The 23193-nt window shown below is 46.6% G+C and overlaps 1 protein-coding gene across 7 annotated transcripts in view; it reads right to left on the bottom strand.

The window, feature by feature from the left end:
* The window catches only part of CCSER2 (coiled-coil serine rich protein 2), a 146866-nt gene that overhangs the window by 50571 nt on the left and 73102 nt on the right, over positions 1-23193 (bottom strand). For 6 of the 7 annotated variants that reach the window (XM_024209779.3, XM_024209787.3, XM_024209812.3 and 3 more), the window contains 2 exons: positions 10530-10689; positions 9598-9793 (listed from right to left, as the gene is read on the bottom strand). In XM_024209779.3, the coding sequence (XP_024065547.2) occupies positions 9598-9793; positions 10530-10689 (356 nt within the window). Of the gene's footprint in view, positions 1-9597; positions 9794-10529; positions 10690-11445; positions 11514-23193 lie in introns of those variants that run through there. The other variant, XM_024209836.3, reaches the window with a different exon arrangement.

Here is a 23193-nt window from a genome sequence, read left to right as displayed (position 1 = left end):
CTCGAGGTCCCTTCCAGTCCTAGAATCTATGAATCTATGAATCTAATCCAGGGGAGCTCCCCTTTGCAGGAACAGGCAGGGCTTCTATAAGGCCAGGGAGCTGGTAGCAGAAAGGGGGCTGCAGGGAAAAAGGCTGTAGTCACTTTCCCTCGGACAAGGGAGAGAGGGGGATTTGGACCCAAACGGAGGAGTTTGTCTAGCAGATCCAGAGGAAAGGGGTTTAGCTAGAAGGGTGGAGAATACGAGCCTGGGATAGGAAAGTAGGAAGTAGTTGAGGGGAGCAGCAGGAAGGTTTGTGGTTGCCCGGACCCTTGCTTCTGGAGATGGGGCCCTGGACTGTAACTCAGAGTAGAGGGCAGGCCTGGGTTTCCCTACCAGCCATTGAGTGAGTGGCACAATTTGGGCAATTAATTTAGAGGCTGTTTGAGACCATGTGTTCTCACCACTGAAGAAGTGGCCCAGCCAAGGCTGCTGACTTAAGGACTGCCCGGGACTGTAAGGAAGACATGGATAGTATTCTGGAAGGGAAAGACTCTTGTGACTTGGCCAGAGGGCTGAGCCACAAAGGCGAAGCACTGCAGCTCCTGAAAAGCAAGCGAGGGCTGCAGACCGAGAGTATGAGACAAGGGGCCAAGAAACCGCAAAAAGAAGGTGTCAGACTAAAAAAGCTAATCCCAAAACACAGCCAGGAGGAGGCGCTCCAGCATAAAGTAGATGTTCCTGTGACAATAGGACATACCTTTTTCTTCTTTTGGGAGCATGAGTAGGTTTTTCACACCATACTTTCATTTCAGAAGCTATAATAGATTTAAAAATCCCTGTCCCAGTGATTTGCAGTTGTTAAAAGAACAGAAAAGTCCATATTTAGTGTGTTACATTGTCTTTGTGTCAAAACTTGTGTAAAGTTCTCTATGAACTTAGTAACTCAGTTAAATTTAAGTGAACAAAACTTAGCAGGTCAAACTGCATTGCTGAATTTGTCTTTTTTCCTATTTAGCCAACTTATAAGAATATTGGTCTGATCTAGTACGGCAATTTCTGTGGTCCCTCTAGTCCTGTATTCTGTTTCTGACAGTAGGCAATACCAGATCTTTTGTAGGAAGGTGCAAGCAGATCCAGAGTTGACAGTTATGGAATAACTTGCTCATACTGCATGTTTTTCCTATCCCCAGTAGGACAGTGATTTCCTTATGCTCTGAAGCATGACTGATTATATCCCTAATTTATTTTAATAGCGTGCCTGTATGTTCTCATTATCATCAATATAAAATGTTTAATTATTTTTAATACTCTATTGTGACTGCAACAATAACTTGCAGCAATAAGTTCCACAGGTCAAAAGAATAGTACTTTTCTTCCTTAATAGCTTCTTATGAGGAACTGTGTCAAAGGCTTTTTGAAAGTCCAGACATATTCAAAAGTAAGTTGTTTTACCCACTGTTTAGTTAACATTTAAAACAATTCCAGTAGATGAGAGGCAGTTTACTTTTACAGAAATGGTGCTGGTTTGTTCCTACCATACTGTGTTTATCTAGTTTGAATTCTATCATGTTAGAATCCTATTTTTAATTGTTTTAATCAATTTCCCTTTTACTGAGATAAGGTTCACTAGACTGCAATTCCCAAGATCAATTCAGCACCTTTCTAAAAATAGATACTTGCCATCCTCCAGTGCCCTTGTACAATAGAATAACTTTTAAAAAAAAAAGATTACCTATTGATATTAATAGTCCAGCTATTTCATTTTGAAGTTCCTTCAGAACCCGTGTGGGCAGCAAGGTTTACTTATTGCTCTTTGCTTTATCAATTTGCTCCCTTTTCTGACAATACCTCAACTTTATTACTTGAAAAGAGTAGTCTGGAGGCAGTGCTCTCCCCACCTGTGATGAAGACTGATGAAAAAGTCATTTCGTTTCTCTACAGTGTTCTATCTTCCTTAATTGCTCCCTTTCCTCTCTGGTAGTCCAGCAAACCCACTGATTCTCTCAAAAGACTTCCTATTTCTGACATACTTAATTTTACTCTTTCCCTCCCCACCCCCCTTTGGCTATATGCTTTTCATATTCTGTCTTAGCCATGTTAGTTTCCATCTTCCATTTCACCTGCCATAGTTTATGGTCCTTCCTATTGGTTGAACTTCAGCTGGATTTCCATTTTCTGTTTGGCTCCAATTATGTTTTGAATCTTACCATTTAACCACAGTGTTCTCCCTCTCTCCCCTAGTACTATTTTAGTTTAAGGGTATATCTTAAGACTCCCATAATTCAGACAGAAGTTAAGTAGCTGAGACTAAACATTTTAAGTTTAGTCACTTCTGACTTTAAGGTCTTTTTAACTGGCTTCTTGATTTTTTTCAAATCTCACTTCCTAAAGTTTAGTATTTTCCGTCTAGTTTTAAATATAATACCTCCTGTGAGTATACTGAATATTATGCCCATTATTCTCTACTTCACATGCTCCACAAATACAAGAGAAGATAATGAAAACACGCATATCCACCCTTAGTCTCCTCTTTTCCAAGCTGAAAAGCCTTAGCCTCTTTTTAGTTTGAGTCCCACATATTTTCTCTTGCTTGTTTTCTGATGATTTTCTCAGAGAACCAGTCTCAAAAAAAGGCGGGGTAGGAGAGGGGCTAATACATAGGAATTGAATGGTTTTTGGTTTTGGTGGTTTTTTTCAGAATTCTGCAGGGGGCCAGCTAATCTAATAGAGAACTCAGTTTACTTACCTAACAATGCTTCCTTAATTAGGTTTAAGTAAAATCATAGAATGATAGTAAGAAAAGTTTCAAGTACAATATACTCTCAAAGAAAGTTTAACACTTGTTCTTGTTACCAGTATCTAAAGGTGAGCAGAAAGCAAGTGGCAGTTCTGTTTATTTCAGCGATAGGTGCTGAAGGTCAAGTTGTCAGGAACAAATAGGAAGACATTCAACACCAACAACCCAAAATAAAAACTTTTAGCTATCGCCAAAGACTGGGACAACAGCCCCCACTCTACCTAAAATCCTTGTATACCCTAAAGTCACAACTAGCAAATCCCATTTTAGCCAACATTTCACATAAATCTTTCTTAATATATTACACAGTTTTTCAAACTTTTGACAACCCAAAGGATAATAAATTAATCCAGAAGGGTTTTGCAGATGCTATGGCTTCACTTTTTTGTTGGGGTGTTTCAATGAAGTGTGCACCAGGTTTTTTGCAACAAGATTATGTGCCAACTAGGAACTGAACTGAGGCCATAAATTCACTTCACAACTGCCAAAGAACAATTAGGCTATGTCTACATTACAGACTTTACAGTGTATCCTGTGTAGCCACTCTGCCAACAGGAGAGAGCTCTCCCATCAGCATAATTAAACCACCCCAACGACCAGCTGTAGCTATGTCAGCAGGAAAGTGCTGTCCACACCGGTGCTTCTGTCAGTGCAACTTATGTTGGTCAGGGGTTGTTTTTTTCCATACCCCGACCAACAAAAGTTTTACCCACAAAAGTGTTAGTGCAGACATAGCCTTAGACTATTGATTCCTACCTACCGGTGCCAAATCTGAAGCAATGCTTTTAGAGATAAAAGTTTCTGTAACCCATTAGCAATCTCTTGAAAATCCAGGCATCATTAAAACTATTTTAAAAGCTTTTAAGAGTCAAGGAATGCAACATTTTAGACAGCATATCACATTTTCTTAACTCTTTCACAAATTTACATGTGTATGTATTTTAATTTTATATTTGCAATAACCAAATGATTAGCCTTTGGTACAACAGTGTATGTGAAACAATTAGTGGAGCCTGTCCTACAAGCCCAGGTTTAGAGTGATAATTAAATGTGATCAGCTGTAGTCACGCAAAAGCCACGTTGGAGGTTATTACTCTTACAATAAAAGTAGACTTCCCATGAATGACGGGAAATAACTTTCAAAAGAGGGGGTGTTACCTAAGTCTAAAGTCAAATATACTGTTGTTGAACTGCTATGCAATATGCAAGCCTAGCCAGGGAGCAAATCATCTCCTATAAACTGAGTCATAGCAAAAATGAAAGCTACAGCCTTGTTCACAATTCACACAGCTTAGTCCATAGAGAACAGAAAGCTTTGTATTCTTTTATATGGCTTTGAAGAACCTAGAGAGATTTAATTCAAAAATATATATCCCTGAACGATTGCCACACCACTCACAAGGTATAATGAGGACACTTAAAAGGGGCAAAATTTTCCACACACACACCTAAGTGACTTAGGACCCTAAGTCCCCACAGTGAAAGCCAATGGGCACTTTTGCAAATTTTGCCCAAGAAAACATTTTGAGAGGACACTTCTTAGATCTGTAGACACAGCCATATCTGACAGTTTACTGTGAGCTTTACTTATGTCTAAAATTAAGACAAACTTTCAAATATTAAAACTAAATGGAAAAGTAAATTAAGAAAAGTGACCGTATTTAGGCTAATAAAGTGATATTTTCCTACATTTCAGAAAAGTTTCTGGCAGATCTCCCAGGTCTGCTAATCTCTTCACAAGGGCTGTTCCTAAAACTTTGCCGAATAATTAATGGGAGCTGGAGTAGGATGAGAAATGTGGGCATGGGAGGCACAGCAGCCAGTCAAGGGAGCTGTTGGAGGTGGTGGGGAACGTTGGTGTAAATCAATGGGTTCTAGTATGACACATGCCACAATCCTTTGTTTACATAGCTGTTCTAACACACCAGTTCAATGGTACATCAGGGTTAAAGAGTTAGTTCAGGGTGAGGAGGGAAGTAATAGAAAAATTTTGTTGCTAATGTTATAGATAAAACTTCTGTTTACTCTTGGGTCTGAAACTAGGTTAGATAGGACAGCAAAAACTAAAATTTTCTGACAAAGTCAACTACAAATGTGAGTCTTCAACAGCTTCCTTTACAATGCATTTTAAAATCTAATTGGAATATTGTGAATGTGTGATATAGTAGTTCAAATAGTTCTTTGTAAATAATCAATCAAGTGTCTTTAAATGAAATAATCTTGCCAACACCTTCTGCTGCAACTTTTAACATCCAATTCGGCGACGCACACACACAATTAATTTTTAGAGCTGATGCAATACTACTTCAAGGTACAAGGAGTTTAACCTGCACTATGTTGAAATCTTCACCTTGGCAAGAATTTATCATCTGGATTTCTATCCAATTTAAATGGCATTGGTGCTAAAGTATTACATGCGACTAACTAGTTGTGAATTTGCATACCACATGTTCTGTAGTAACTCAGCAGAAAGTCATATTGTTATTGATCAGATAAAAAGCCTTAATTCCTATTCTTCCAACCTATTGTTTGACAGACTCCAAACCTTACTATCTGCTCTTACCATTCAACCTGTCCCTTTTACACCAAGGGGTAAATTGAGCTCACATAAATATGTTTTAATACAGTTAAATGTAAATGTATATATCTAGGGACTAAGAATGTAAGCCATACTTGCAGGATAGGGGCCTCTATCTTGGGAAGCAGTCACTCTGAAAAAGATTTGGGGGTCATTGTGGATAATTCATTGAACATGAGCTCCCAGTGTGATGCTGTGGCCAAAAGAGCTAATGTGATCCTGAGATGGATAAACAGTGCAATCTCAAGTAGGAGTAGTGAGGTTGTTTTACCTCTATGTTTAGCACTGGTGTGATCACTCTTAGAATACTGTGTTCAGTTCTAGTGCCCACAATTCAAGAAGGATGTTAATAAATTATGGACGGTTCAGAGAAGAGCCACAAGAATGATTAAAGGATTAGAAAACATGCCTTATGGTGATAGATTCAAAGAGCTCAATCTATTTAGTTTAACAAAGAAGGCTGAGGGCTGACTACAAGTATCTATAAGTCTATAAGTATCTTCATGGAGAACAAATATTTAATAATGAGCTCTTTGACCTAACAGAGAAAGATAAAACACGGTCAAATAGGTGGAAGTTGAAGCTAGACAAATCAGACTGGAAGTAAGATGTACATTTTTATTGGTGACAGTAATTAACCATTGGAACAATTTACCAAGGGTCATGGGAGATTCTTCATCACTGATAATTTTTAAAATCAAAACTGGGATGTTCTTCAAAATAATTCCTAGAGCATATATTTTAGAAGTTCTATGGCCTGCTATCCAGCAGGTCAGACGAGATGATCACAATGGTCCCTTCTGGCCTTGAAATCTATGAACCCTTCATTTCCTTGTTTCCTTGATTTCACCTAATTCCTTCCCTTTCCTTTATCCTTCATCGCACTGCTTCTGGCCAATTTTCCACTGCTTTCCATCACATTTTGTTTCCACTTGAATACAACTTTCCTTTCTAATTACTGTCCTATTTTCCTTCTCCTCTTTTGCTCCAAAATCCTGCAGCATGCTATTCATTCTCATTGCCTTTACTTCCTCTTCCAATTCTCTTCTTGATCCACCCCCAAATTGGATTCCATCCTCCAAAAACACTGACCTCAGTGAAATCAGTCAAGGACTCCAAGTTACATCTAAGGGACGCTTCTCTATCCTCATCTTCTATATCTCCCTACTGCTTTAGATATGGATCACCCTCTTTTCCCAGCTTCCATGACCCTCTGTTTTATTGGTCCTCCCATTCCGTGGACCATTACTTCATTAGAGCCATTATTTTCACCAAATTCACTTATCTTCCCTGCATTTGTTGGTGTCCATTAAGCTTCCACACACTCTACCCTTTACTCACACCTAATCTTCTCCTACTGTTTCAACTACCATCTCTGTGTTGGTGAATCTTCAAGTCTCTCTCTGCCTAGTCTCATCTCTAGATGCCTCTCAGACATTGTCTTGGATATTCAGCTGCTTCTGACACCCAACCCGACCTCTCCAAAGCAGAACATTCATTTTTCTGCCTATTCCCTCTTTTTTGCCTCCAATTTCTTTCTCCATTATTGACTCCCATCCTTTCTGTCTTCTAGGCTCACAATCTTGGTGAAATTTACAACATCTCTCCTACTGAAGTCTGTAATCTGCTCCTGTCTGACCTCACTGTCTCACTTCTATGCTCTTAAGTCTATCCAGAATTAAAAGTGATATTGCCAAAGCAGACTCTGAAGAACTTCAAAAAGATCTCACAAAACTAAGTGATTGGGCAACAAAATGACAAATGAAATTTAATGTGGATAAATGTAAAGTAATGCACATTGGAAGAAATAACCCCAACTATACATACAATATGATGGGGGCTAATTTAGCTACAACGAATCAGGAAAAAAGATCTTGAGTCATCGTGGATAGTTCTCTGAAGACATCCATGCAGTGTGCAGCGGTGGTCAAAAAAGCAAACGAGATGTTAGGAATCATTAAAAAGGGGATAGAAAATAAAACTGAGAGTATCTTATTGCCCTTGTATAAATCCATGGTACGCCCACATCTTGAATACTGCGTACAGATGTGGTCTCCTCATCTCAAAAAAGATATACTGGCATTAGAAAAGGTTCAGAGAAGGGCAACTAAAATGATTAGGGGTTTGGAACGGGTCCCATATGAGGAGAGATTAAAGAGGCTAGGACTTTTCAGCTTGGAAAAGAGGAGACTAAGGGGGGATATGATAGAGGTATATAAAATCATGAGTGAAGTAGAGAAAGTAAATAAGGAAAAGTTATTTACTTGTTCCCATAATACAAGAACTAGGGGCCATCAAATGAAATTAATGGGCAACAGGTTTAAAACAAATAAAAGGAAGTTCTTCTTCACACAGCGCAACTTGTGGAACTCCTTGCCTGAGGAGGTTGTGAAGGCTAGGACTATAACAGCATTTAAAAGAGAACTGGATAAATTCATGGAGGTTAAGTCCGTTAATGGATATTAGCCAGGATGGGTAAGGAAGGGTGTCCCTAGCCTCTGTTTGTCAGAGGGTGGAGATGGATGGCAGAAAAGAGATCACTTGATCATTGTCCCTCTGAGGCACCTGGCATTGGCCACGGTCGGTAGACAGGATACTGGACTAGATGGACCTTTGGTCTGACCCAGTACGGCCATTCTTATGTTTTAAGTCACCACTGTCAATGAAGAGGGTTTAAGTACAAATCAATATGTATGCATAACAGGCACACACACAAACTTCTGCTTCCTTTATTATGGTTACCATCTGACAAGAGATATAAATTAGTAATGGGCATTTGCATTTTCGGTGTGGGCCTGTCCCATGCCTAGTTGCATTCAATAAGCAATCCAATAGTTATTCTGCATTTCAAATTTACTAAAGCTAAGAGTTGAGGTGCTTGGCTCCTTGCAGGAGGGAGCCTGTAATGTGGTACTGGATAACTATTACTGAATTCCCCATAAAAACTGTACACTTTAAACTATTTTTTATTAAGGGCACCTCTTCACTACCCGCTGGATCGGCGGGTAGCAATCGGTCTATTGGGCATCGACTTATCGCGTCTAGTGAAGACGCGATAAAATCGATCCCTGATCGCTCTGCCGTCGACTCCGGAAATCCACCGCGGAAAGAGGCGGCAGCCGAGTTGACGGTGGCGCGGCAGCGGTCGACTTGCCGCCGTCCTCACAGCCAGGTAAGTCGACCTAAAATACGCAACTTCAGCTACGCTATTCACGTAGCTGAAGTTGCGTATCTTAAGTCGACCCCCCCACTGTAGTGTAGACCTAGCCTAAATCGGCAATCTCCTGATGACATCCAAACTTTCCATTTGCCTTTCACAAAGGAATGAATTAGGCTAATTGAAGTTCTCTCCTCAATTAGTGACATGTAAATATAAATCAATTCCTTTTCTACTAATTTTTAAAGAATTTTAAAAGTTAAAGTACCCAAGTTCTTTGGAGTTTCACAATGCTTGGCAAATGTAGCTAGGGGCTAAAGTAAAAATCTTAAGAGGAAACTTGTCCCCCTCCAAAGTTTGCCTGAATTTCTCTTTCCTGTCTAATTTTTAAGAGAGTATCTTTGAAACTGAAGATTCGTGCTTTTGCAGAATCATCTTCTAGCTTATTAACTCTGTCATTTATTTGTCAAGCTTTGTAGACACATGAAAGAAGCCTCTTAAGAAGTTTTAAACAACTCATCTTTTTTCATGTACTAAAGAGCAGACCAAATTTTAGCACTGCATGTGAACTGATAATTAGCCAGCGGTCGATAAGCACACTGTGCTGACATATGGATAAGGTGAAAAGCAAGCAGGCAAGTGAGTTCTTAAGAATTTTACCCTGGGCAAAAAGCTGAATTCTTTGATGTGCATTTGACAAAGGAATTGAAGAGGAAGATTTTACTCTTTGCTGCCATCTTGGACTTCACCATTAAGTAAGGAGATCTGTCTTACCTGCACTGAATCCCATGCTATGTTTGAATTCACAAAAATTAGAAGATCACTTATTTACCAATTTTCCCTCAATTAAAAAAAAACCCCATAAGGATAGCTGTGTCTATTTTTGTGGAAACGAATAGACAAGGCTCCTAACTGGGACACTTTTACAGTACTAGGAAGGTATAAGTTACTTTTTAAGTATAAATTAATGAGAACAAAATCTTAAATATTGCTATCATTCATTATAAAATAAAAGAGAAACCGTGGCATATTAAAACAGACACCCCTTCTCTCTCACTTTTCTTCTCTTTATAATACACTAACCTGGTGCAGTAATCTTTTCAGTTTTAGTAACTGAGTTTTTACAGCTGTGCAGTCTTGAACCATATGCCGAAGAGTCATTTCATCAAGCATCACTGTGTTCTCCCGTAAGCCCACCAACTGTCTAGGAGTCTGGTAGATGTTTGGTGCTCCATAGCCTTCAAAGTGACCAATAGGAGGCTCTAAGTGGCTGGAGCCTCTGAAAGAAATATTTTAGATAAAATCAAGAGCAGTCTTAGTCTAGAGCTAAAATCTGTGAGCTGTTTTTTTAGTGAGAGAGCATTTTAGTATTGTGTGTATTATTAATGCTGTAAGCAATTTTTAAAATTGCAGAGTACTAAAGTGCATAGCTACACTTATTTAGATTGCTGAGTGGAGAAAAACGTTCACAAAACAAAGCCAGTGTTATCCTGATATAAAATTCTGCATGTTATTACACATCTGCAAGAAGCATCCCACAAACTAATTCAGTTCCCAGTAATCCAGGATCAGTTCACACCTGCACCATCATACAAGCAACATCTATACAAGCTGGCTTGCAAAAAATGCCACACTATTTACTCGTTAATAAAATAGAAACACTTTTCCATGTCACATGACAGCTACTGGAACAATGAAACCAGCAAAAATTTTCCCTTGAACACATACGCTGAAATTGACTGTGCATTTATAATATTGTTTAACACACAGAAACTAGTTCCAGCCTCGGGAAAAATATTTGCATCTAAATTACAACCCCCTGGCAAAGATCTGAGTTTAAAGAAGGGAATGTTAGACCAGTACCAGTATAAGTGTCATCTTCTCTCAAAAAATCTAATCATGGGCACACCACTTCTCTGAAAATGCTATAACCTCTCCTTCATCAGAAGAAACCACGCATCAGAATACATTAATTTCTAACAACTCCCTCAGAAGAGGTGCAACACAGTCCTTACCTGCTCAGGTCATTTTTGCCATGTGGAAAGTGGCCTGCATGGCCCAAGTGATAGTGGTCTTGTGCACTCCAACGCTGCGGTGTCCTCTTCCAGAATCCATCCTGCTGCTGTCGCGTATTTCTGTCTTGTCTATCATAACGATTCATATTTTCACACTCCACTACACAGATGTTTAAAAAAGTTATGTACATAACATAGTCTAAAGGAATTCACTACACACAAAAATACAAGTAAATGTTAATCAGATACTACTAATAAATGCACAAGTACAATCTGAAACATGAATTCTTCTTCAAACTGATCATAAAAGCGAGCTAAGCTGAACACACAAGGATCAGAATTGTCATAAGAGACCACCTGTAAAGGCCTCACTTTTCATCTCCACGATCCTTTTTGCAATAACTTCAGAAGTTATATTTTTAAATAAAAATAAAGTGATCAGAACCTGCAGCAGAATCTACAAAATGTAAAACTTAAGATTTAAAACATTTTTTAGAAGACCAATTTGATATTAGAAAATGTTTTCTCTCTTTTTACTATCAGTATCATTAGCCTTTTAAGACTTAGGAACAATACTCAAAATATAGGAAGACAATATTTTAGAAAGAGGCCAATACAATGTTCTGCAATGAACAACAAATTTTCATTTTAAAAAATATCCCAAACTGGCTGTAGCCTAATTTTTTTTAGCTTCAGAAAGAATCCTTAACAATTTTAAAAATCTTTTAAAAACTTTAAACGTCTTCAGATTTAAACAGCTTTTGTCCACAAACAGTTTGAGAAGACTGAATTTGGCAACAGCTTGTAAACCACTAAAAACAAAGCCAAAACTCAACTACAATCCCTGCAGTCAGACGCCGCAAAAAAGTTAAAGTTACGAACTACTGTTCTGCTGCTAGACTTCCCTGTCACTTACCCAAAGAGTTTTTCCTCACATTGTCAGCCTGTCTCTAGAAGAGGAACTTTACACAACAGAACATTGTGTTACTCAGCTGCCTACTCAGACATAGTTGTACGTAAGACATTGATAAACAGGCCTTCCTTCCTGCTTCGTTACCAGCCTGCGTTTTGTTGGGAAGCAAGCCCAGTTTTACCCTGTGATTTAAAACTACCATCCTCACTCACTGCGTACATACTTGTTGAGCTAGAACTGTTTCTATATATAGCATCTAAGCACTATCCCAGACTCCAGAATGGAACAAGCAAAGTTTCAGTATGCCTATGAAGTATTCTGAGGGCGTTGGTATCAGTTAAATTATGCATAATCCTAAACTGACTAGGCAGCAAAGTGCATTTAAGGCTCAAAGTAATCCTAAATTAAGATATTGTTGTAATAATTAATCGTACCTATGCTCAATTTTATGAGCTACTTTTATAATCAAAATAATCAAGATACGAGGAAAAAATCTCTTAAAAAGTGAATGGTTACATAAAACAAAATATAGTAAACAATTACTTTAAAAAGCTGCCTCCTATAGCTCATTATAGAGGAGTACATTACAAAGTATAAACAAATACATTTATAAGTAATTTCATTATGATTCAGCTTTGCAAACAAAATTGCGACTCCACATAGAGTTGCCAACTTTTTAATCGCACCCTTGCTGCGCCCCCTGCCCAGAGGCCCCACCCCTGCTCATTCCATCGCCCCATCACTCATGCTCCCCTACCCTCTCTCCCTTTCACTGGGCTGCGACAGGGGGTTAGGATGTGGGAGAGGATGAAAGCTCCGGCTGGGGGTGCAGGCTCCGGGGTGGGACCACAAATGAGGTGTTCAGGGTGCAGGAGGGGGTTCCAGGCTGGGGTAGGGGATTGGGGTGCGGGAAGGGGTGACAGCTCCGGCTGAGGCCACAAATGAGGGGTTTGGGGCACAGGAGAGGGTCAGGACTGGGGGAGGGGGTTGGGTGCAGGAGATGGAGAGGGCTCCAAGGTGAAGCCAGGGATAAGGGGTTTGGGGTGCACGAGGGGGCACAGGGTGCCGGCTCCAGGAGGGAGTTTGGGTGCAGGAGAGGGCTCAGGACTGGGGAAGGGGTGCAGGCTCTGGCCAGGCGAAACCTACCTCAGGCAGCTCCCAGAAGTGGGCGGCATGTCCGGCTCCTAGGCCAGAGGTGGCCACAGGGGCTCTGCACGCTCCCGCAGGTGCGGCCCCTGCAGCTCTCATGGTCCACGGTTCCCGGCCAATGGGAGATGCAGAGATGGCGCTTGGGCAGGTGCAGCGTGTGGAGCCCCCGTGGCTGCCCCTGCGCCTAGGAGTTGGGCATACTGGCTGCTTCTGGGAGCAACGCGGAGCTGGGTAGGGAGCCTGCCTTAGCCCTGATGCGCTGCCGACTGGACTTTTAGCAACCCGGTCAGCAGTGCTGACGGGAGTCGCCAGGGTCGCTTTTTGCCCGGGCGTTCCAGTCGAAAACTGGACGCCTGGCAACTCTAACTGTACAAAATAGTTGGGGGGTAGGAAAGAGTATGAACCTTATCAAAATATGAATTTTGCTTATTCAGTTATTCACATCTGCAATGGTGTTTCCAATTTCTCCTCATCAGCACCATTTTGTTCTCTGTATTTGAAATTCAATTTTTGCATTTGTGTTTTAAGAGCTTTATAAACAAAATATTTTTAGTACCAAATGCTATTCTATTAAGGGATTCCCATCAGTTTTCCAATAAAATTCCCAGCCACCATTAGCGGAAGACCACTCCCATCGGGGAACAGTTTTTTGTCCTTTGAGTGATTTCAATACAGGTGCCACAATAAAAAAAAATGGTTATTAGCTTTCTATAACTATTGTTCTTAGAGATACATTGCTTATGTCCATTTCATTGTAGGTGTGCATTCACTTTGTTCACTAGTACCAGTGAGTTTTCCCTAGCGATACCTGTAGAGATGGCCCCTCCAATTGCCAAGTTCCTCATGCTGCAAAGTGACGGTATAAAGGGCAGAGTTGTCCCTCTCATCCCTTAGTTCCTTCATATTAGAATACTCTAGTAGACTCCAATGCATTGGGGAAGGAGAGTGGGTCACATAATGGACATATGCTCCCTATCTTAAAGAACAACAGTTACAGAAAGTTATGTAACCATTTTTCTTCAAGTGCTTGCATATATCCATTAGACTGTAGGTGACTCCCAAGCAGTTACTGTAGTCTGTGAGGCTCGGAGTCTCATCAGTAGAGAGGCTACAGACCACCTTCCTACATTTGAATCCTCTTTTAATTATGCAGACAGTGCATAATGTCTGATGAAAATGTGGATTGAGGACCACATTGCTGCTCTGCAGATGTCCATAACTGGGACATGGACCATAAATGCTGCTGAGATTGACTGAGTGCGCCATGAGTTGGTCAGAAAGTGTTGCCCCTCTGGCAGTGTTACAGAGTGTAATACAGTCTGATCCATTTCGAGAGCCTTTGGGTGGTGACTGGATGATCCCTCAAATGTTCTGCATATGAGACAAAGAACTTGGATGAAATTCAAAAGGACTTTGTCCTATCCAAGTAAAAAGCTCAATGATCGTATAGGGTGTGGAGTCTTCACTTATCCATATATGAATTTGGTTCTGGAAGAACACTAGCAGACAGACTGATTCAGGTGAAAGTCAGAAATAATTTTCTCAAGGAACTTGGGGTGTGGTCTCAGCTGCACCTTGTCCTTGTAGAAAACAGTGTACGATGGCTCAGTAACCAATGTATTCAGCTCACCTATCCTCCCGACAAAGGGGACGGCCATCAGGAAAGCTACATTCACTGACAGGTGTAAAACAAACTCAAAGGGAGGGTCCATATGTACAGACAACAAGATGCACCTAAGGACTAACCCTGACTCCTATAGGTTCAGAAGATAATCCAGGATCATTTGAATTTTTGTCTGAGTAGGGGACATACCATGGGAAGCTGGCCAGATGAAAAAAATATTTCCACTTATTCAGGTAAGCAGCTCTCGTGGATGGTTTCCTGCTATTAAAGAGCACATTCCAGACTGCAGTTGAGCCTCCTCTGTATTCAACCATGGAGGAGCCATGCCAGGAAGTCCACCACATGGTTATGTGACAGCAGGTCTCTGTTTACTGGTCACAGCAAGAGTTCTTGAGGTGTTAGTTTGCAGACATCTGAATACCACATCCTTATAGCCCAAGCCTGGCCAAGATGGATCATCCAGCCATGATCTTCCTTGAGCTTGCGGAGGACCCTGGCAGGTATGCATACAGGAGCACTTTGCTCCAAGAAAAGAGGAAGGTGTCTGATATTCATCCCAGGCTGCAATCCAGCCTAGAGCATAAACAGGAACACTTCCTATTCTGACAAGTCACAAACAAGTCCATGGACAGAAAGCCCCCTATGTGAAACAACCAGGCTAAAATGTTCGTGCTGAGGGACCATTCAGGGTCCAAACTGAATGATCTGCTCAGACAATCTACCATGGTGTTTTTGACCCTGAGCAGGTGATATACTTTGAGAGGGACCAAGTTCCATAGCTTGACTAACTCTTTGCAGTCTGATCTGACTCTTCCTTGTTTGTTCACATAAGAACTGCAGCAGTTATTGGTAAGCACATGGACAGTCTTGCCCTGAATGCAAGGGAGGAAGTGCTAGAGCACTCGGAAAACTGCACATAATCCTAGGACATTCATGTGTAATCTGGCCTCATGTGTAGTCCACAAACTTTGAGCTCAAACGTTGCTGAGATGCACTCGCCACCTCTCAAGCAACTGTTACCAGAATAACGAGAGAGAGGGGAAGAAAGAAAGGGACTTCCCTGCACAAGTTGTTTTGGCTCATCCACCAGGTCAGAGACAACAACATCCTGTCTGGGATTTGCACTAGCTTGTCTAGGTGATGAATTTGAGGGCAATAGAGTGACAAAGAGCCATGCTTGTAAGAGGTGCAACCTATCATGAGGAATGACACATGTTCATACTGTCATGAGCCTTAAGAGCCTCAGACAGTTCCTCACAGTGGTCTGAGGGTGATCCTTCAGGGACTCCTAGAGGTCTGGTATAGCATGGAATCTGGAAAGTGGCAAGAAAACTTCTGGCAGAGATTGAATCAGGTCCATCTGTTACTCCTGAGGGCATTCTGCACCAAAAAATTAAAAATTCTGCGCACAATATTTTAAAATTCTGCAAAATTCTGCAAATTTTATTTGTCAAATAAATGTGGAGGCTCCAGCATGGCATTTGGGAGCACGGGTCACTGGTTGCACAGAGGTGGGAGATCACTGTGCAGCTCCCCCTCGGGACATGGACTCAACGGTGAGGCTGCACCCAACCCTGACACAGCGCAAGACCAGGCCTGCCCCAGAAACACCCCAGAGCCCTGCCCCTCCGTGCCAGGTGAACCAAGTGTGGGGAGGCAGGCTCAGCAAGGCAGGATCCAAGTGTGGAGGGGCTTAGTGTGGGGGGATCCAGGTGTGGGTTGAGACGGTTCTGGGTGCAGGCGGCTCAGTGGAGGATCTCAGGGGGGATCTGGATGCACAGGGGCTTGTTGAGGGGTTCTAGGTTCAACGGTAATGGGACTCTGCAGGAGGATCCAGGTGAAGGTGGTTGGTGCTCAGCAGGGGGGCTCTGAGTGAGGGGGTAGAGCTCAGCATGGGGGTCTGGGTGTGGGGGGCTCAGTGCAGGAGTCCAGATGCTGGGGAAGTGGGGTTCAGTGTGGTTGGGATCCATGTGCAGCTGGTTGGGGGTCAGTAGGGTGGCAGTGCGGGTGGCTTGTCAGGGTGGTCCAGGTGCAGGGGGAGTGGGGCTCGTCAGGGGGGTTCTGAATATAGGGGGGTGAGGCTCGGTGGGAAGGTCTGGGTATGAGGGGGTCTGGATGTATGGGAGTTGGACAGATGGGGGAGCAGCTCCCTGTACAGGGATCCCTCCCGCTACAGCTGAGGAGCGATGGGTACAGGAAGCGCTGCGGGGGGGAAGGGGAGTTTGCAGAGCTTCCTACAGCCGGGGAGAAATCAGGGGGTGGGTCAGACCCACCCCCAGATGCTGTGCAGGGGAAGAGGAAGTTCCATCCTCCCCAGCCCAGCCAGGACTATCAGCTGAGCCTGGCACAGGGTAGGAGCCCCAGTGTGGCTTCCCCAGGCCCGCCCCCACCCCACACTGATTTACCTATCTGCTGGCTGCCTTGGACACCTGAAACATACTGCTGGGGAGAGTCATATGATCACTTTTGCAGCTTCCCTTTGCTTCCCCATCAGAAAAAGACGGTTACTCACCGTTGTAACTGTTGTTCTTCGAGATGTGTTGCTCATATCCATTCCAGTTAGGTGTGTGCGCGCCGCGTGCACGATCGTCGGAAGATTTTTACCCTAGCAACACCCGGTGGGTCGGCTGTGGAGCCCCCTGGAGTGGCGCCGTTATGGCGCTGGATATATACCCCAGCCGACCCAGCGCCCCCTCAGTTCCTTCTTGCCGGCTACTCCGACAGTGGGGAAGGGGGGCGGGTTTGGAATGGATATGAGCAACACATCTCGAAGAACAACAGTTACAACGGTGAGTAACCGTCTTTTCTTCTTCGAGTGCTTGCTCATATCCATTCCAGTTAGGTGACTCCCAAGCCCCACCTAGGTGGCGGGGTCGGAGTGAGACATTGCTGTGTGCAGAACCGCTGACCCGAAAGCAGCATCGTCTCTGGACTGTTGCACCAGCGCATAGTGAGTAGCAAATGTGTGGACCGATGACCACACTGCAGCTTTACAAATGTCCTGGATTGGTACTTGAGCCAGAAAGGCAGTCGAGGAGGCCTGGGCCCTCGTGGAATGAGCAGTGAGGCGTGGCGTCGGTACACCGGCCAGGTCGTAGCAAGCACGAATGCAGGACGTAATCCAAGAGGACAGGCACTGTGAAGAGACCGGTGAGCCTTTCATCCGGTCGGCCACCGCAACGAAGAGTTGCGTCGTTTTCCTAAATGGCTTTGTACGGTCAATGTAGAAAGCCAGGGCCCTGCGGACGTCCAAAGAATGTAAACGTTGGTCTTGACGAGTAGCGTGCGGTTTCGGATGGAAGACCGGAAGAAATATATCTTGGTTTACGTGGAAAGGTGATACCACCTTTGGAAGAAAGGCAGGGTGGGGGCGAAGCTGCACCTTGTCCTTGTGGAACACCGTGTAAGGGGGCTCGGATGTCAGCGCCCTGAGTTCCGAGACGCGTCGTGCTGAGGTGATGGCTACGAGGAAGGCTGTCTTCCAGGATAAGTACAGGAGTGAGCAGGTCGCCAATGGTTCAAACGGAGGCCCTGTGAGCCTGGAGAGGACGAGGTTGAGGTTCCACGTCGGAACCGGCTGTCGTTGCTGTGGGTACAGCCGGTCTAGGCCCTTGAGGAATCTAACGACCATCGGGTTAGAGAAGACCGAGGACGTGAGTTCTCCTGGGTGGAAAGCGGAAATGGCGGCGAGGTGAACCCTAATTGAGGATGTCGCCAAGCCTTGGTGTCTTAGGGACAGAAGGTATTCCAGTATCAAGGGGATAGGAGCCTGCGCGGGAGACGTAGCTCGTTGCTCACACCAACAGGAGAACCTCTTCCACTTGGCTAAATAAGTGGTGCGCGTAGAGGGCTTTCTACTTCCCAGCAGGACCTGTTGGACGGCCTGGGAGCATTGCCGCTCTGACCGACTCAACCATGAAGCATCCACGCCGTGAGGTGGAGTGACTGCAGGTCGGGGTGACACAGCCGGCCGTGGTCCTGAGAGATGAGATTCGGAGTCAAGGGGAGCGTGATGGGCCTCTGTACTGACAGCTCCAGCAGTGTGGTGTACCAGTGTTGTCTCGGCCAAGCGGGAGCGACTAGAATTACCCGTGCATGGTCCCTGCGGATCTTGAGCAGCACCCTGTGGACCAGCGGGAATGGAGGAAAGGCGTAGAACAGATGGTCTTTCCATGCCATGAGGAAGGCGTCTGACCGAGAGCCCGGGGCTCGCCCGTGTAGGGAGCAGAATGCCTGGCACTTCCTGTTGGTCCGAGACGCGAATAGGTCGATCTGGGGAAACCCCCACCTTTGGAAGACGGAATAAATGATGTCCGGGCGAATCGACCACTCGTGCGTCTGGAAGGACCTGCTGAGACGGTCCGCCAGCGTATTCTGGACTCCAGGCAGGAATGACGCCGTGAGATGAATCGAGTGGGCGATGCAGAATTCCCACAGGCGAATGGCCTCTTGGCATAGGGGAGATGAGCGAGCTCCGCCTTGCTTGTTGATGTAAAACATGGCCGTGGTGTTGTCGGTGAGAATCAGCACGCAACGGCCTTGTAGGAAGTTGAGGAAAGCCTGGCAAGCCAGGCGCACCGCCATCAGCTCTCGGACGTTGATGTGCAGGGCTAGTTGGGACGCGGACCACAGGCCTTGGGTATGGTGCTCCCCCAGGGGAGCGCCCCAGCCTAGAAATGAAGCGTCCGTAACTAGGTGGAGGGAGGGCTGCGGGGCGTGAAAGGGTACTCCTGCACAGACCGCTGTGCGATCCGTCCACCAGGCGAGAGAGGCCAAGACCGAGGCCGGAACCGTGACCACCATGTTCAGGTCGTCTCGATGAGGACGGCAGACCGATGACACCCAAGCCTGCAGTGGGCGAAGTCGCAGTCTGGCGTGCCTGGTTACGTATGTACACGAGGCCATGTGGCCCAGAAGGACAAGGCATGTTCTTATGGTGGTAATTGGAAAGGCCCTGAGACCTTGAATGACGCCTGAGATGGTATGGAATCGGCTGTCTGGCAGTATGGCTCGGGCACGTCTGGAGTCCAGGATTGCTCCAATGAACTCTATCCTCTGAGTTGGTACTAGAGTGGACTTCCCTCTGTTGAGTAGAATGCCCAGCTCGTGGAAAGTGTTTGTCACTATGCGGACATGAGCCTGCACTTGGTCTCTGGTGCGGCCGCATACCAGCCAGTCGTCCAAGTACGGGAACAGCTGTATCCCTTGTCGATGAAGGAAGGCCGCGACGACTGCCAGGCACTTTGTGAACACCCTGGGAGCCGAGGACAAGCCGAAGGGAAGGACTGCGAATTGGTAGTGTACCCTGTTTACCACGAATCGCAGGAAACGTCTGTGGGGCGGATAAATTGCTATGTGAAAATAAGCGTCCTTCATGTCGAGGGCGGCGAACCAGTCTCCAGGATCCAGTGAAGGGATAATGGTCCCCAATGACACCATGCGGAACTTCAACTTTACTATGAATTTGTTGAGTCCGCGTAAGTCTAAGATGGGCCGTAGACCCCCTTTTGACTTGGGTATCAGGAAGTAGCGGGAGTAAAACCCCCTGCCCCTTAGCTCCGATGGAACCTCCTCTATGGCCCCCATAGCGAGGAGCCCAAGAACCTCCTGTGTAAGGAGTTGCTCGTGAGAAGGGTCCCTGAAGAGGGACGGGGAGGGGGAGTGGGAGGGGGGGGGGCGAGGAAAACTGGAGGGCGTATCCCCCTTTCACCGTGCGAAGGACCCAACGGTCCGAGGTTATACGGGACCAAGCACGGTGGAAACGGGAGAGGCGATCCCGGAAGGGGGGAACCGAATCCTGGAAATTGGTTGAGGTGCCGTCCTCGACCGCACCTTCAAAAGGCTTGTCTAGGCCCAGAAGGTGGCCTAGGCTGGCCCTGGTTCTGACCGGGTTGAGGGCCGGTCGACCTCCGCCTACCACCTCGACCCCGCCTCCTAGCAAAGTCCTGTCTTGGACGAGGCGGGGGAGGGTAGAACCGCTGAGGCTGGGGCCTGAAGGGTCTGCGCTGAGGCCCTGGGACATGCATCCCCAGGGAGCGCATCATCGTCCGGGAGTCTTTTAGATTTTGGAGCCTCGAGTCCGTTTTCTCTGAAAAGAGGCCCTGGCCCTCGAACGGTAGGTCCTGCAGGGTCTGCTGCAGTTCAGGTGGCAAGCCTGACACCTGGAGCCAGGAGATTCGGCGCATTGCTATCCCCGACGCCAGGGTCCTAGCGGCCGAGTCCGCTATATCAAGGGACGCCTGTAGGGAGGTGCATGCCACCCGCTTGCCCTCCTCTACCAAGGCCCCGAACTCTTCCCTCGAGTCCTGGGGAACCAGCTCTCTAAATTTCCCCATCGAGGACCACATATTGAAGCCATAGCGGCTCAGGAGCGCCTGCTGGTTCGCTGCCCGCAGTTGCAGTCCGCCAGCAGAATAGACCTTGCGTCCGAACAAATCGAAGCGCTTAGCGTCCTTCGATTTGGGCGCAGCAGCCTGCTGGCCATGTCGCTCCCGTGCATTGACTGATGAAACCACCAGTGAGCACAGTTGGGGGTGAGTGTACAAATACTCATGTTCCCTGGAAGGCACGAAGTACTTTCTCTCAACCCCTCTGGCCGTGGGCGGAATAGAGGCCGGGGTCTGCCAGATAGTGGTGGCGTTGGCCTGGATGGTGCGGATCAGCGGTAATGCCACCCTGGATGGAGCATCCGCTGAAATGATCCCCGAAGGTCTATGGGAGGCGGCCCAATGGCGGATGTGCCCGCTACGGCCTCATCAGGTGAGGACGAGGAGGATGCCCCCGGTGGCAAGGGGTCCAATGGTTGGTCCTGCTACAGGTGTTCCTGGAGTTGGGCATCGCCTGCCCCCTGGTCCAGGGCCTCTGCAGGTGCGGGCACTGGAGCCTCCACGTCCCTTGGGGGAGGGCGGGAGATGGTGGACTCTGGGGCCCTAGGCTCCGAACGGCCAGAGCGGGAGGCCGATAGGGGAGCTCCTTGTGCCTGGTGGTAGGCCCAAGGAGTCCAGAAGGACCAATGCGCAGGTCCTTGCATAGGGTCGTCGGTCTCCTGCAGGTGGCTGGCCTCCACTGCCTCAGATGACCGCGACGCCGATCTCGACGGCCACGGCGGTGCCGAACCCGATGCCGTCGGCACCGGATGGTACGGTGCCGATCGGTGCCGACCGTAAGGCGATCTGTCCCTGTGCGGTTCCGGCGAACGGTGCCGGGACCTGGACCGGTGCCGATAGTCCCTCCGGTGCCGGGATCCCGATCTGGAACGGGACAACGATCTGGAGGAGGCGTGGTACCGGGAGCGGCCTCTCGAGCCCGAGTGGCGCTCATACCGGTGCCGGGAGCTGCGCCTCGACCCCGATCGGTGCCGGTCGTCGCGACGGTGCCGGGATGTTGAACGGCGCCGCGAGGAAGATCTGGGCCGCGAGTACGACCGGTGCCGAGGTGACATTCGGCGCCGGGACTCAGAGCGGCGTCAGGACCTGCTTCGGGATCTGGAGCGGTGCCGAGAGACTTGTGCTGGCGACAGTGGGCGCACCAGGGCAGGTTTCCCTCTGGACTGCAGCACACGTGGAGCCACCGGTGCCGGGAGTTGCGACGGCGCCGGCTCAGTGAAGGCGATCAGGTCTCTCGCGGTAGCGAAGGTCTCCGGGGTGGAAGGGAGACAAGGTTCCACCACCAGCCTTGGTGGTGAAACAGTCCGCACCGGACTCAACGGCCTCGGTGCCGGAGTCGACGGTGTGGCCGCCTGTCTTTGGCGGTCCAGCTGCGGACGCGGCTCTACCCCCGGCACCGGGGGAGCCGGTATCTTCGCGGCAGCAATGTCGCGCGCCTTGCCGGCCTTCTTATGGCCCGGAGAAATGGATCGGTGCCGAGGTTCTTTAGGCGGGCGCGGTGCCGACGTCGGTCTGTGCCGAACAGTCTTTTCTGCCGCACCGGTCGGGCAGGGCGCGCCGAGGGAGGATCCGGACTCAGAGCCGCCTCCATCAGGAGCTGTCGGAGTCTAAAGTCCCGCTCCTTTCTTGTCCTCGGCTTGAAGGCCTTGCAGATAGGGCACTTATCTGCTGGATGAGTCTCTCCAAGGCACTTCAAGCAAGAACTATGCGGGTCGCTGGTTGGCATATGCTTCCCGCAGGACGCGCACGGCTTAAAGCCAGGAGCCTTGGGCATGGGCCCGGCTGTGCGCCGGGGGGAAAAAGGGGAAAAACACCCCCTAAACCCCCGATAACAATATACAACTATATATATACACAATACACTAACTAACTAACTAACTTGAAAACTATCTATATAACTAACTATAACAAGAACAATGAGAAGCTAGGGAGTGTGGAGATCAGCTAAGCCGCGCTCCACAGTTCCAACGACCGTCAGGGGCGGTAAGAAGGAACTGAGGGGGCGCTGGGTCGGCTGGGGTATATATCCAGCGCCATAACGGCGCCACTCCAGGGGGCTCCACAGCCAACCCACCGGGTGTTGCTAGGGTAAAAATCTTCTGACGATTGTGCACGCGGCGCGCACACACCTAACTGGAATGGATATGAGCAAGCACTCGAAGAAGAAGTCATTTTTCTGCAGGGACATAAATTCTGCGCATGCGCAGTGGCACAGAATTCCTCCAGGAATAATCTGTATGAGCCAGTATTGGGAAGCAGCAAGCAAAAAGGTCCACTCTACCATTGGTTACAGACTGACCTAGTACTTGAAGAATACACTTTTCCCCTCATGACAAAAATTCAGGCTTGGGGGGGGGGGGGGGGAGGAGCAATTCTAGCACAAAAATCTGGGGTTACAAGTTGAAATTTGGCAGGGCAATAATTCTCGCTGATAAGCATCTTTCATTTTACTGTTCTTTGAAACTGGATGTGATGGTTATGAGGCTATGAAAATTGCTCTTTGTACAGTCACAGTAATTTTTTAAAAAGTGATCTGCCAGCTGCATGCATTTGTGGTTATCTTAGCTGTGCAGTGAATATACACATCCCCAG

The sequence above is a fragment of the Terrapene carolina genome, unplaced genomic scaffold (assembly GCF_002925995.2).
Source record: "Terrapene carolina triunguis isolate 2854851 unplaced genomic scaffold, T_m_triunguis-2.0 Scaffold95, whole genome shotgun sequence".
NCBI classification, from domain to species: Eukaryota; Metazoa; Chordata; order Testudines; family Emydidae; genus Terrapene; species Terrapene triunguis.
This window is presented reverse-complemented; position numbering and strand designations above follow the sequence as displayed.